The sequence below is a fragment of the Copadichromis virginalis genome, linkage group LG22 (assembly GCF_057382275.1).
Source record: "Copadichromis virginalis isolate Kocher_CV1m ecotype Utaka linkage group LG22, C_Virginalis_male_GT1.1, whole genome shotgun sequence".
In the NCBI taxonomy this organism is placed as follows: Eukaryota; Metazoa; Chordata; class Actinopteri; order Cichliformes; family Cichlidae; genus Copadichromis; species Copadichromis virginalis.
Genome location: NC_140638.1, coordinates 965427 through 979898, shown reverse-complemented (window position 1 = coordinate 979898; position 14472 = coordinate 965427). Strand labels below are relative to the sequence as shown.

The 14472-nt window shown below is 45.0% G+C and overlaps 1 protein-coding gene across 1 annotated transcript in view; it reads right to left on the bottom strand.

Moving 5' to 3' along the window:
* The window catches only part of LOC146682323 (uncharacterized), a 44841-nt gene extending 42590 nt beyond the window's left edge, over positions 1–2251 (bottom strand). The window contains exon 1 of the mRNA XM_085446919.1: positions 2247–2251. Within this exon, the coding sequence (XP_085303045.1) occupies positions 2247–2251 (5 nt within the window). The remainder of the gene's footprint in view (positions 1–2246) is intronic.
* Between the last annotated feature and the right edge of the window lie 12221 nt (positions 2252–14472).

Genomic DNA, 14472 nt, shown 5'->3' with positions numbered 1-14472 from the left:
TGTTGTTGGAGCAACTGTGGTTGTTGTTGGAGCAGTTGCAGTTGTTGTCGCTGCAACTGTGGTTGTTGTCGCTGCAACTGTGGTTGTTGTTGGAGCAGCTGTGGTTGTTGTCGCTGCAACTGTGGTTGTTGTCGCTGCAACTGTGGTTGTTGTTGGAGCAGCTGTAGTTGTTGTCGCTGCAGTTGTGGTTGTTGTCGCTGCAACTGTGGTTGTTGTTGGAGCAGCTGTAGTTGTTGTCACTGCAGTTGTGGTTGTTGTTGGAGCAGCTGTGGTTGTTGTCGCTGCAACTGTGGTTGTTGTTGGAGCAGCAGTAGTTGTTGTTGGAGCAGTTGTAGTTGTTGTCGCTGCAACTGTGGTTGTTGTTGGAGCAGCTGTAGTTGTTGTCGCTGCAGTTGTGGTTGTTGTTGGAGCAGCTGTGGTTGTTGTCGCTGCAACTGTGGTTGTTGTTGGAGCAGCTGTGGTTGTTGTCGCTGCAACTGTGGTTGTTGTCGCTGCAACTGTGGTTGTTGTTGGAGCAGCTGTAGTTGTTGTCGCTGCAGTTGTGGTTGTTGTTGGAGCAGCTGTGGTTGTTGTCGCTGCAGTTGTGGTTGTTGTTGGAGCAACTGTGGTTGTTGTTGGAGCAGCTGTGGTTGTTGTCGCTGCAACTGTTGTTGTTGTTGGAGCAGCTGTGGTTGTTGTTGGAGCAGTTGTAGTTGTTGTCGCGGCAGCTGTGGTTGTTGTTGGAGCAGCTGTAGTTGTTGTCGCTGCAGTTGTGGTTGTTGTTGGAGCAGCTGTGGTTGTTGTCGCTGCAACTGTGGTTGTTGTTGGAGCAGCTGTAGTTGTTGTCGCTGCAGTTGTGGTTGTTGTTGGAGGAGCTGTGGTTGTTGTCGCGGCAGCTGTGGTTGTTGTTGGAGGAGCTGTGGTTGTTGTTGGAGCAGCTGTAGTTGTTGTTGGAGCAACTGTGGTTGTTGTTGGAGCAGTTGTAGTTGTTGTCGCTGCAACTGTGGTTGTTGTTGGAGGAGCTGTGGTTGTTGTTGGAGCAGCTGTAGTTGTTGTTGGAGCAGTTGTAGTTGTTGTTGGAGCAACTGTGGTTGTTGTTGGAGCAACGGTGGTTGTTGTCGCTGCAACTGTGGTTGTTGTCGCTGCAACTGTGGTTGTTGTTGGAGCAGCTGTGGTTGTTGTTGGAGGAGCTGTGGTTGTTGTTGGAGCAGCTGTAGTTGTTGTTGGAGCAGTTGTAGTTGTTGTCGCTGCAACTGTGGTTGTTGTTGGAGCAGCTGTAGTTGTTGTCGCTGCAGTTGTGGTTGTTGTTGGAGCAGCTGTGGTTGTTGTCGCTGCAACTGTGGTTGTTGTTGGAGCAGCTGTAGTTGTTGTCGCTGCAGTTGTGGTTGTTGTTGGAGCAGCTGTGGTTGTTGTCGCTGCAACTGTGGTTGTTGTTGGAGCAGCTGTAGTTGTTGTCGCTGCAGTTGTGGTTATTGTTGGAGCAGCTGTGGTTGTTGTCGCTGCAACTGTGGTTGTTGTTGGAGAAGCTGTGGTTGTTGTTGGAGCAGTTGTAGTTGTTGTCGCTGCAACTGTGGTTGTTGTTGGAGCAGCTGTAGTTGTTGTCGCTGCAGTTGTGGTTGTTGTTGGAGCAGCTGTGGTTGTTGTCGCTGCAACTGTGGTTGTTGTTGGAGCAGCTGTAGTTGTTGTCGCTGCAGTTGTGGTTGTTGTTGGAGAGGCTGTGGTTGTTGTCGCTGCAACTGTGGTTGTTGTTGGAGAAGCTGTGGTTGTTGTTGGAGCAGTTGTAGTTGTTGTCGCTGCAACTGTGGTTGTTGTTGGAGCAACTGTGGTTGTTGTTGGAGCAGCTGTGGTTGTTGTTGGAGCAGCTGTGGTTGTTGTTGGAGGAGCTGTGGTTGTTGTTGGAGCAGCTGTGGTTGTTGTTGGAGCAGTTGTAGTTGTTGTCGCTGCAACTGTGGTTGTTGTTGGAGCAGCTGTAGTTGTTGTCGCTGCAGTTGTGGTTGTTGTTGGAGCAGCTGTAGTTGTTGTCGCTGCAACTGTGGTTGTTGTTGGAGCAGCTGTGGTTGTTGTTGGAGCAGTTGTAGTTGTTGTCGCTGCAACTGTGGTTGTTGTTGGAGCAACTGTGGTTGTTGTTGGAGCAGCTGTGGTTGTTGTCCCTGTAGCTGTGGTTGTTGTTGGAACAGCTGTAGTTGTTGTTGGAACAGCTGTGGTTGTTGTCGCTGCAGATGTGGTTGTTGTCGCTGCGTTGCAGCAGGCTGTGTAGAGAATCTTACATCATTTTCATATTTCATCACATTAACCACATCTTTATGAATAGGAAATTCTCTGACAAATTAATTTTTTTCCTACCAACAACAACAAGAACGATGACAAACATCTTGGCGATCATGGTGATGCTGATTTTCTGCTCCTGTCTCTGAAAATAAAAATTCACTGTGGTTATTATGATTTAAAGAAAGCATTATTCCTACAATTGCCTTAATTAAGCTTTCTAAAGTTATCTTGAAAAGAAGTTTGAGATCTAAAACCCATAATATAAAAAAGTTCCTATTCAATTACATAATTTAAAATATAGATTTTTTTTCTATAGTACTGTCTTTGTGATAGTCCACATCTCTCAACGAGGTGCTTGTATACATGTAGTTTGAAGCAAAAGCAACAAGAAGAAATTAAGAAATCATGAAGGAAAGGCTCTGACTATGATGACCTCATTGTTCCTGACTGTAAATCAGAGCATAAGAAAACACTTGATATTTATAGTGTTAATCAACTCCAATATAATCACTCACCCATTAAATCTATCTATCTATCTATCTATCTATCTATCTATCTATCTATCTATCTACCTGTGTGTGTGTGTGAATGTGTCATATATTATTTATCAAGGGTAATAGCAAAAAACAAAACAAAAACAGAAGCATAAAAAAACCTTCAGAACTTTAAGATAAACACAACCCAACACAACAAATTGCTGCCTAAATTACACCATATGTTGCCAAAAGATCATTTCCAGAAATAAATCTATCAATTCATCTTAAATTCACATGTAGATGTCAGATATATATTTAATATTAGGGTTACTTACATAGTATTTCTTTGCTTGTAAGTCGTCCACTGCAGTGAAAGAAAGTGATGTTCTCTGACTTCATCTCCTCTTTTTATAATCAGCCAACATGAACCTGAGGACAAATATGTGCAGGTGGAGTAATGGTAGTTATCGTCATGGTTTAAGGTGTGTGCACTAACCTTTTATTTACCTGCATCTCTCTCCTATTGTCCTCCTGAAACAGTCATCACTTGAGATTTGACAGTCAATAGGCTATTATACGCATACATATTTCTGGCCTTTTTTTTCTTTCTAACTTGAGCTTCTACATTTTCTCTGTGTGACTAAGTTTATTCTTGTGCTGGATGTGATTGTATCTTCATGGCTACGTTAGGACTCTATGTGGCCCAATAAAATGACCATTTTGGGACAATAAAATCTGACAGACTAAACAAATATTCCGTGATTAGTTTTGGACTAAATAAAGCTCACAACTGGCTGATAATATTTAGACCAAGAATCAACATTTACAGGTTGGTGGTGCTTGCTGGGCAGTCAGTGTCAACATCAAAACAACAATGGTTTCTTTTTTTTTTCTTTCTTTTTTTTTGTCTTTTCTTTTACACACATTCTAAATCTTACTGCTTCATTTAATGAAATTGAAGAAATTTTCACCAATTTAGGTAACTTTGAAAAGCAGCAGTTTCTGACTCTTGGCAAAGAAAAAAAGGCTGAAAACTTTTACATTTTCAGCACTTTTCTTTCATGGATTTGATTTGAATCCAGTAGAAATGGTGCAATCTACCTGCACTACAAGTCAGAGTGATACTGCACTATCAGTGTAGGAGCAGAATCTCACGATGCCAGCATTACATTCAACCCAGAGCCCAGGAGTGGTGGCTTGTTTCTTCTGCGCTCTGATGACCGAGAGAGGGAAAATGACCGTGTGAGTGAGCATGAGAGACAGGCTGGAAAACTGCTGGAAGAGGAATATGCTTACTCACTGCTTTTTAGTGTGAAACAGTGGGGTCTTTTACAAGCATACATGATGTTTTGAGAGTGAGACACCCATCTCATTATTGTCTGAACCTGGAGTGCTTACACAATGATGCCAAAGGACACCTTCTTCATAATTTAGAAACACCGGTGAATGAGTCACTTTTAAAAGTGTTCTTGAGAGTTGGGAGTTTGCTTCTTATTTTATTTTATTTTCTTCTAGGTTATTGCAACACTTAATGCAGGAAGTCATTCCTCAGTTATCAGAGACAGGTGAGACCTGACTAAAATACACTTACACACTTGTGCTGTAATAAATTAAAAATATCGAGCCAGTAAAAAGTAAGTAGTAAATTTATTTATATAGCACTTTTTAGGCAAGGCAAGTTTATTTGTATAGCACAATTCAACAACAAGGTGATTCAAAGTGCTTTACAGAGACATTAGAAACAAAAACAAATAAAAAGCATGATTTAAAATTGATTAAAACAAGCAAACAAACAAACTAATTAACAAACAAACAAAACAGTAGGGATGGGTATCGTTTAGGTTTTATCCGATACCGGTGCCAAATTGGTACTTTTGAAACGGTGCCGGTGCTTAAACGGTGCTCAAACCGGTGCTTAAAGAATGGAGAACACAAAATTGGTCCAAAAACCTCTCATGTTCAGCTGGTTTTTTGTAAAAAGATAACAACGTGTGCCTTTTCTGCAGCTATGTGGCATATATGGTATCACTCTTGGCTGGAAGCAGTGCTTAAACAATGGAAAAAACACAAACTTTGTCCAAAAACCTCTCATGTTTAACTGTTTTCCACTTTTTCTTTGGCCATTTTAGCCTTTTTGTCCAGGGTGAAGGGAGTATCTGCCATCAAACAAGAAGACAGCCGCATGTAGCTATGATGATGTTTGCTAGTTCACCTTACATGCATTAATGTAATAACGTGGTTAGCCTACTCAACGTAAATTACACACGAACAACATGAAGCTACTCACGCAGAGAAGAACGGCTGCTGCTGCATCATCATCCTCATCATTTCTGCTACACTGGCAGGGCTAGGGGCCAGGACTCTCCTCTTCAGGTTTTTGGGGGATGTTGCTCCGGGTCCGATAACTGGCAACCCACCCGACGTGCACGGTGTGAGGTCTCGCAGCAAGCTGTCAAATACGGCGCATTTCTCGGCTTTTAAAAAAACCGCTATGCGTCGCCAGGTGTTTCATCGGATTCTTGGTGTTACCTCCTTTGACAGTATCACAGTATCAGCTTAAAGCACTTGTTGCTGCTGAGTTTGCATATTTTGCTGTGAAGTACAGCCAGACTTTTGACCGCTTCGCCTTGGGCATTTTTAATCTGTAGCTCTGCTCTAACAGAACGTACGTACCTGGCCCCGCCTACTAGCCTTGGAAACGTAAAATGATTGGCTAGAAGTGTATCACAGCTCAGGAAAAAAAGCGCCGAAATAAAGCACCGAAATGTGCGCTGCTTTTCGGTCTGGTTACTACCGTTTATGTCAGAACCGGTGCCATCATGGCACCGGACACCGGTACCCATCCCTACAAAACAGTATATAAAATCAAAACAGATAAAATCATAACAATAGATAAGATCAGTAGTTAAATGTAAGTTTTGAAATTTAAGCTTAAAAGTGTGGATTTGGTGCTTTATTCAAATGCAGCTGAGAACAGGTGAGTCTTCAACCTGGATCTAAATAAACTGAGTGTTTCAGCTGATCTGAGGCTTTCTGGGAGTTTGTTCCAGATATAAGGAGCATAAAAGCTGAAACCAGAGGGGAGAAGAGATGGTGAGAAAGGGGGGAAGAAAAAAAGAACAACAAACAAAACGCCTGGGTCACCTGTGTGGAGAAAAAAAACCAGAAGAGAAAACAAACAAAAAAGAGCAACATAATAAAAAAACAGCACCATCACAATTAACTAGCTAGCAGTAGATAACAGTAGATACTAAATATTACATGTTATTGTGCAGCACACAAGATCGACAGCGCACAATTTGCTTTGAGGTAGCAGCCAAGAAAGGTGTAGTTTGCGTCGATGAGCACCTGTATGTACACCTGTGTTCACACCTGTGTGGATCAGCACGCTTGTATTCAGAAGGTTTCTCCATGTAACGATCTGCTAGGGAGTGTGGGGAGCCATAGCCCCGTCCCCCACCCCAGGGCATGAAGCAGGTATGGAGGAGATACAGGCTTCAGACATCCATAGGCTCCAGAATACGAGGACCCAAGGAGGCCTCTGGGCCTGAGGGCACCCCACCCCCTGGAAGGGGCCCAGCCAGGCCACAGGTGCCAGGCCCCGCCAATCGGCCACCAGGAGTGAGTCAGTACATACTTGAGCGCCCAGCCCCAGACACCAACAACCGCCAACACACAAACGTCTGAGGGCATCGGCCACCAGCAGGGAGTGTGGTGAGGGGAGATAGGCCTCCGTACCTCGGAGAGCCTGAGATGTTCCCAGAGAGGTGGAGTCTAAGACCCAAGCTGACATATAGACACAGATGAACAGGTGCACGCGGACACAAACTTGCATTCCCACCCCCATATACACAAACAAGCTGTTTTTTAAAAGAAGTCACCGAGTCAATGGTGCGTAGCAGGGGAGGTAAACTGTTCCACAGTATTGGACCTAGGGTTTGAAAAGTGCGATCCCCCTTTGTTTTCAGACGGGTCATGGAATAGTCAGGAGACCACTATCAGTGGATCTAGGGTTGGAGAAGCTCGGTGATATAGGTCGGGGCCTCACCTTGTTAAGACATAAATGTAAAAGTGAGGACTCGAAGCCAGTGCAGGGATTTTAACATGGGAGTGAAATGAGAGAAATTTATTTGTGTGGGTAAAAAGCCTTGCTGCAGCATTTGAGGTGATTTATGGAAGCCTTAGACCAGGGGTGGGCAATCTCAGTCCACGAGGGCCGGTGTCCCTGCAGGTTTTAGATGTGTCCTCGAACCAACACAGCTGATTTAAATGGCTAAATTAGCTCCTCAACATGTCCTGAAGTTCTCCAGAGGCCTGGTAACGAACTAATCATGTGATTCAGGTGTGTTGACCCAAGGTGAGATCTAAAACCTGCAGGGACACCGGCCCTCGTGGACTGAGATTGCCCACCCCTGCCTTAGACAGACAGGAAAAGAGTGCATTACAATAGTCTAACCGGGAGGAGATGAAGGCATGGACAAGCATATCCAGTTCAGCTTTGGAGTGTCCCGATTTCCAAATATTGAGTATAAGAACAAACCAACACTGGCCCAGAAGAGTTCAGTTCAATAAAAACGATGATTTTATTGAACACACGTGTGGGGACATGTATACTGTAACACAATCAGCATAGATCCCTGCCCAAAAGCTCAATTCAAAATGGTTTTAATATGTCAGGGTTCAACCCCTTCATGCGTCAGCACAGAGTATGATATGCATCAGTTACAGTAAATGATCAACTGAAAAGCTAAAAACAGTTAAACAAGATAAGATAAGATAAAACTTTATTAATCCCTCGGGTGGGTCCTCTGGGAAATTCGGTTTCCAAAAAGCACAGCACCGACAGAAGTTACAGTTACAGAATTGTTATATATATATATATATATATATATATATATATATATATATATATATACACACACACACACACACATATATAAATGCAGAGACAAATATAAATAAAATATACAAAGGGGATAAATAGAATAAATAGGAATAAAAAAATAAAAATACAAGTGAATTGCACATTTCAAGTATTGAGTCTATTGCACTGTTGACTATTTACAAAAGTATTGCACAAAAGGTATTGCACAGTGAGGTGCAGAGGCACTACAGCTTAGTTGTTCCCCCCTCCTTTGTCCTCCTGTTTCCCCTCCCTCTCCCCTCCAGAGAGGAGTTAAACAGTCTGATGGCGTGTGGGACAAAGGAGTTTTTAAGTCTGTTAGTTCTTGTCTTGGGGAGAAGCAACCTGTCACTGAACAGACTCTTCTGGTTGTTAATGGCCGTGTGCAGAGGATGCCTGGCATTGTCCATAATGTCCATCAGTTTCTTTAATGTCCTTTTCTCTGCCACTGTCACCAGAGTGTCCAGCTTCATGCCGACCACAGAGCTAGCCTTCCTGATCAGTTTCTCCAGCCTGCATGAGTCCTTCTTTGCTGTGCTGCTCCCCCAGCACACCACAGCATAGAAAAGTACTCCAGCAACCACCGACTGGTAAAACATCCTCAGGAGCTTCCTGCAGATGTTAAAAGACCTCAGCCTCCTGAGGAAGTACAGTCCGCTTTGGGCTTTTTTATACAGGTGCTCTGTGTTGCATGAGTCCAGTTTATTGTCCACCCACAGCCCGAGGTACTTGTACTTGTTGACCACCTCCACCTCCTCCCCCTCTATCTGAACCGGCAGTGGACCTGCTCTAGACCTCCCAAAGTCCACAACCAGTTCCTTAGTCTTTGAGGTGTTGAGTTGCAGGTGGTTTGTGTGACTCCATGCGACAAAGTTCCTCACCAGACTTCTGTACTCCTCTTCCTGATCATCCCAGATACACCCCATGATGGCCGTTGCATCTGCAAACTTCTGAATATGGCATAATTCAGAGTTGTAGCAGAAGTCAGAGGTGTACAGGGTGAAGAGAAGAGGGGACAGCACAGTTCCCTGTGGTGCTCCTGTGCTGCTGACCACTGTGTCAGACGTGATGTCCTTCAGCCTGACGTACTGTGGTCTGTCGGTGAGGTAGTCGGAGAGCCAAGCCACCAGGCAGGGGTCCACCTCCATCCTGTTCAGTTTTCCTGAAGCATACAGGGCCGGATGGTATTAAAGGCACTGGAAAAGTCAAGAAACAGGATCCTGACCGTGCCTTTTCCCCCATCCAGGTGTGAGTGGGCTCTGTGTAGGAGGTACAGGATGGCATCCTCCACTCCGACACCCGCCTTGTATGCAAACTGTAGTGGGTCCTGGGCATGTTGTACCTGTGGTCGGAGGAGGTTGAGGAAGAGCCGCTCTAGAGTCTTCATAAGATGTGACGTCAGTGCCACCGGTCGGAAGTCATTCAGCTCATTGGGCCGGTTCTTTTTGGGGACCAGGACGATGCAGGATGTCTTCCATAGGGTGGGCACTCTCCCCAGTCGCAGACTGAGGTTGAAGACTCGTTGTAGCGGCTCCCCAAGTTCAGCAGCACACGCCTTAAGCATCCTAGGACACACCTTGTCTGGGCCTGCTGCCTTTCTGGGGCGAAGCTTCCTCAGTTGCCTCCTGACCTGATCCACTGTGACACTGGGAGATGTTTGGGAGGAGGGGAGGGGGGGAGATGTCTTGCTGCTGAGAGAGGGATTGGAGGAGGGGGGTGTCATGGTGTCAGGAAGGGGGGGAAGCGAGGGAGGCAGGAGAGTGGGGAGAGGACTCTGTAGTGAAGGTGAGGGTGGGGGGGTTGTGGGCTGGTCAAACCTGTTGAAGAAGTTGTTGAGTTCGTTTGCCTTCTCCACAGTCCCCCCCACTGTGCTTTTCTTGGTGTTGTGGCCTGTGATGGTTTTCACACCATTCCAGACCTCCCTCATATTGTTCCTCTCCAACTTCTGCTCCACCTTCCTCCTGTGGGTGTCCTTTGCTTCCCTCAGGCAGCGTTTCACCTCCCGCGGTGCTGCTTTCATCTCCTCCTTCACTTTGCTCCTGAAAGCCTTCTTCTTCATGTTGAGGACAGCTTTGACTTCCTGTGTTACCCACGGTTTGTTATTAGGATAACACCGTACCGTCTTAGCAGGGGCGACCGTGTCCACACAAAAGTTGAGGTAGTCTGTAAGACAGTGTGTCGCCCCCTCTATGTCCTCACCATGTGGGCTCAGGAGCACATCCCAGTCTGTGGTGTCATAGCAGTCTCTCAGAGCATCCTCCTTTTCTGGGGTCCATCTCCGGATGGAGCGCGTTGTGACAGGCTGCCTTTGGACGAGGGGTGTGTATTGTGGCTGTAGGTAAACCAGGTTGTGGTCTGACTTCCCTAGTGGGGGGAGGGGGGTGGCTCTGTATGCATCTCTCACATTAGCATACAGTAGGTCAATTGTCCTGTTGCTCCTTGTGGGACAATTCACAAACTGGTGAAAAGCAGCCAGAGTAGAGTCCAGTGTGGCATGGTTAAAGTCTCCAGATATAATAATGAAAGCCTCGGGGTTTTGTGTCTGAAGTCTTGCTGTGACTGTGTGTATTTTCTCACAGGCAGCTGTTGTGTCGGCCCTCGGAGGGATGTAAACACACACACAGATCACATGACTGAACTCCCGAGGTAGATAATATGGCCGCAAGCTAACAGCTAGCAGCTCCAGGTCCGGACGGCATACCGAAACTTTAACGGAGACGTGTCCAGGGTTACAGTATCTGTTGTTAACGTAGACAATGAGTCCCCCACCTCTGCTTTTTCCGCTGGCCTGCGTGTCCCTATCGGCTCTCACGGATGTGAAACCGCATAGGTCTACGTTAGCCTGCGGCGTTAGCTCGGTTAGCCACGTCTCCGTGAAGATAAACAAGCTGCACTCACGGTATAGTCTGTGGTTGTTCAGAGCGCACAGTTCATCAATCTTATTCTGTAACGAGTTCACGTTGCCCATGATCACTGTCGGGATTGATGGTTTGAATCGCCTCCGGTGATCCGCTCTCCTCGCTCCAGCTTTGCAGCCTCTGTAGCTCCTCTTTAGCTCGGCCGGGATGTTGTGTCGCATGCCGGTCTGTCCCTTTGTTCTTAGTGCCAGCAGCTCCGCTCTCGAATAGATGAAGGAGCTGGTTCCAGAAGTTTTAAAAAGTGCATTATCCATCTTATATCGCTATATCTAAGAGGTATAAGTAGAGGAAGGTGAAATAAAGTTTGAAAAGCCTAGTCTAAAAAAGTTAAAGTTAAGAAAAAGGTGCGGTGTTGCAGAGCTACTTGGAAAGGCTGCCGTCACTCCAGCGCCTTCCCCTTTATCGAAACATTTTACCATATATGGCAGTCTGTTTCAACCTTCTCGCCTTCCAGATGTTTCCTGTTGACTTACAATTTTCTTAACTCCTCTTTCATCACTGGTTGCTAGGCAGGCACAAATGCATAGGGCAAAACTCCATTTCTGGACTATCTTTTATAATATTTGTATTTGTAAGCATGTATGCATTAACTTTCTATTACTCAAAGTCACTTACACCATGTATCGTCGGGACCATCACGCTAGATGAAGCTTACGACCTTAAATTGACTGAGCATCAACTCTTTTATAGGCACAAATTCCAATGTGTATATCAAATCGCTACAGCCACACTTGTAATAGAGGTTTTAATAAAATGCTCATGATGGAAGCCATGTTTAGCAATGATATATTTTCCTTTATTCCCACAGAAGACAATAGTCCTGAGTTTGGCAATATTTCTTAGATGAAAAAAGCGAAGCAGGTCACAGATTTAATGTGAGCATCAAAAGACAGAGATCTCATCTCAAGATTCTGAGCAGTGGCTTTTATCGAGGATGACAAAAGACCCAAATGTTGACTAATTTGTGCTCACAGACATATTCAATCTGTCCTTGGCCCACGCTGTGGTACCGGCCTGCTTCAAATCCACCTCCATCGTCCCGATACCCAAAAACTCCAACCCATCTTGCCTCAATGATTACCGCCCAGTAGCACTCACCCCCATCATCACTAAGTGCTTAGAGCGACTGGTCCTAGCACACTTCAAATCCTGTCTCCCCCCCACCCTGGACCCCCACCAATTCGCATACCGCCGGAACAGGAGCACAGAGGATGCAGTCTCCATCGCACTGCACTCTGTCCTCTCACACCTGGACAACAACAACACCTACGCCAGAATGCTGTTTATAGACTTCAGTTCAGCATTCAATACAATCCACCCCTCACAACTCATCAGGAAACTGACAGACCTGGGTATCAGTTCCCTCATCTGCAAATGGTTACTGGACTTCCTGACCAACCGCCCCCAACATGTCCGGCTGGATAACCGCTGCTCATCTACCATCACAATGAACACCGGTGTACCACAAGGCTGTGTGATGAGCCCTTTCCTCTACTCCCTCTTCACCCACGACTGCAGACCTGCTGATGGTTCCAACACCATCATTAAGTTTGCAGATGACACCACGGTGATTGGCCTCATCAGTGACAACGATGAGGCCGCCTACAGGGAGGAGGTGGATCGTCTGGCTGAGTGGTGCGACACAAACAACCTGCTGCTTAACACCGAGAAGACCAAGGAGCTCATCGTGGACTACAGGAGGAATGCTGACCCACATCCACCCATCCACATTAAGGGGACGGCTGTGGAGCGTGTGAGCAGCTTCAAGTTCCTGGGAGTCCACATCTCCGAGGATCTCACCTGGACGACCAACTGCTCCAAGCTGGTCAAGAAGGCTCACCGGCGCCTCTTCTTCTTGAGGACTCTGAGGAAGAACCACCTGTCCTCAGACATCCTGGTGAACTTCTATCGCTGCACCATCGAGAGCATCCTGACCAACTGTATAACAGTCTGGTACGGGAACTGCTCTGCCTCGGACCGGAAGGCGTTGCAGAGGGTCGTGAAAACTGCCCAGCGCATCGCCGGAGCACCACTTCCTGCCATAAAAGACATCTACAGGAAGCGGTGTCTGAAAAGGGCTGGGAAAATCATCAAAGACCCCAGTCACCCATCACATGGACTCTTCACCCTCCTGCCCTCTGGGAGGCGCCACAGGAGCCTCCGGACTAAGACCACCAGGTACCGGAACAGCTTCTTCCCCACAGCTGTCAGACTCCTGAACTCTGCCTCCTGACATCTGACCCACGTTAAACTCACGGACTGAACATACACACACCCACAATGGACAACTGTACCCTCAAACACAATAATAACATGGACTGAACCACCACTCACAACCACTAGCACTTTATATAGCCTCTGTAGAAACTATCTACACCCTCACTTATCTTAACTGCACTACTGTATAGCTCTGTGTAAACAATCATTCTGTACATTCGATAATCTTTAATCCTACAACTGTTTACAACTTGCATAGTTCCCATTTCTGTATAGCTGTATATCCCAGATTCTGTAAAGTTATTTATTTCATATTCTGTATAGTTTTTCATATTTATATCCTGTTCATATCCTGTACATAGCTTGTACTCACTACAGCCTGTACATACTTATAGTTATAGAATATTCACAACATACTTCATACCGTGTACATTATAACATACCATAATAGACCCATTTCTGTAATATACTCACATATCTATATTATTGCTAATATATATTGTAATATATCTATATCACTAAAGCACTTCTGGATGGATGCAAACTGCATTTCGTTGCCCTGTACCTGTGCATGTGCAATGACAATAAAGTTGAATTCTATTCTATTCTATTCTAATTTGGGGCTTGATACTCTCTGGAGCAAGAATTAAGCACTCAGTCTTGTCTGGGTTCAGCTGCAGAAAATTATTTGTCATCCCTTAAAACAGTCCATTAGAGTGGATAATTTGTCTAATTCCCAAGATTTAAAAGAGATGCATAGTCCATCAATTGATCTGATAAATACATACTATACAATCAGACTTGCAGTCAGAAGCCGCCCTCTGCTGGCCATGAGTAAAATTGCACATTTTATGCACTCAGTCCTAGTAATTAGTAATTAGTTACTTAGTTATGTAGTTAGTTTTTAAAACTATGATTTACAACCTGAACAGGTGATAAAGCGATAGATCTTTCAGCCCAATTCTACGTTTTCTACATAATCCATCATATAAAATGTAATCAAATGAAAAAGTCTCTTTTTAAAAATTATTTTATTAGTTTTAATCTTTTAATTTTATGCATCAAGACATTCTCTGACTGGAAGAAATATGTTTAACATTTAAACCTATTTTCTGCGCATTCCAGCACATAAAATAAAATATTTTTTGTGTTTACACTCAGTCTTTCAAATAGATGCAAGTAAAACACAGCAGAAAATAAATAAAGTCAAAGACTCAGCGGTTCTGTTGCTCTATTTTCACCTGTAAAGCAGGAGCGGGGTAGGCGGAGGTTTACCCTGGTGCAGGTGTGCCGCAGCGGTCAGTGGAAGAATCCGCGAGTTTCTCTGTGAATGTCACATTCCCGTGGCAGCGCACTTGGTGCTTGCGCGGAGGTTTAGGGTTTTTTTCGCTGTAAAAAGAAGTTTTCTTCCCACGCAGTGAACAGCGGACGCTAATTTTTTTGTCACTTTTTACAAAATGAAACTCAAAGTAAGGTCAGTACTCAAGGCCATTTCAGTACTATAACAGGGTTTGTAAGCAGACTGAAATTTATCATAAATGGCATTCGCATCCAAATACGGCGGGAGTTGTGAAAGAACAATCCTCTCCAGTATTTTGGACAGGAATGGAAGCTTAGAGATCGGCCTGTAGTTCCCAAGATTGTTATGAAGGTCAAGGTTCCTTTTTTAAGAACGGGCTGGACAACAAGCGTGTTTGAAGGCTAAAGGAAC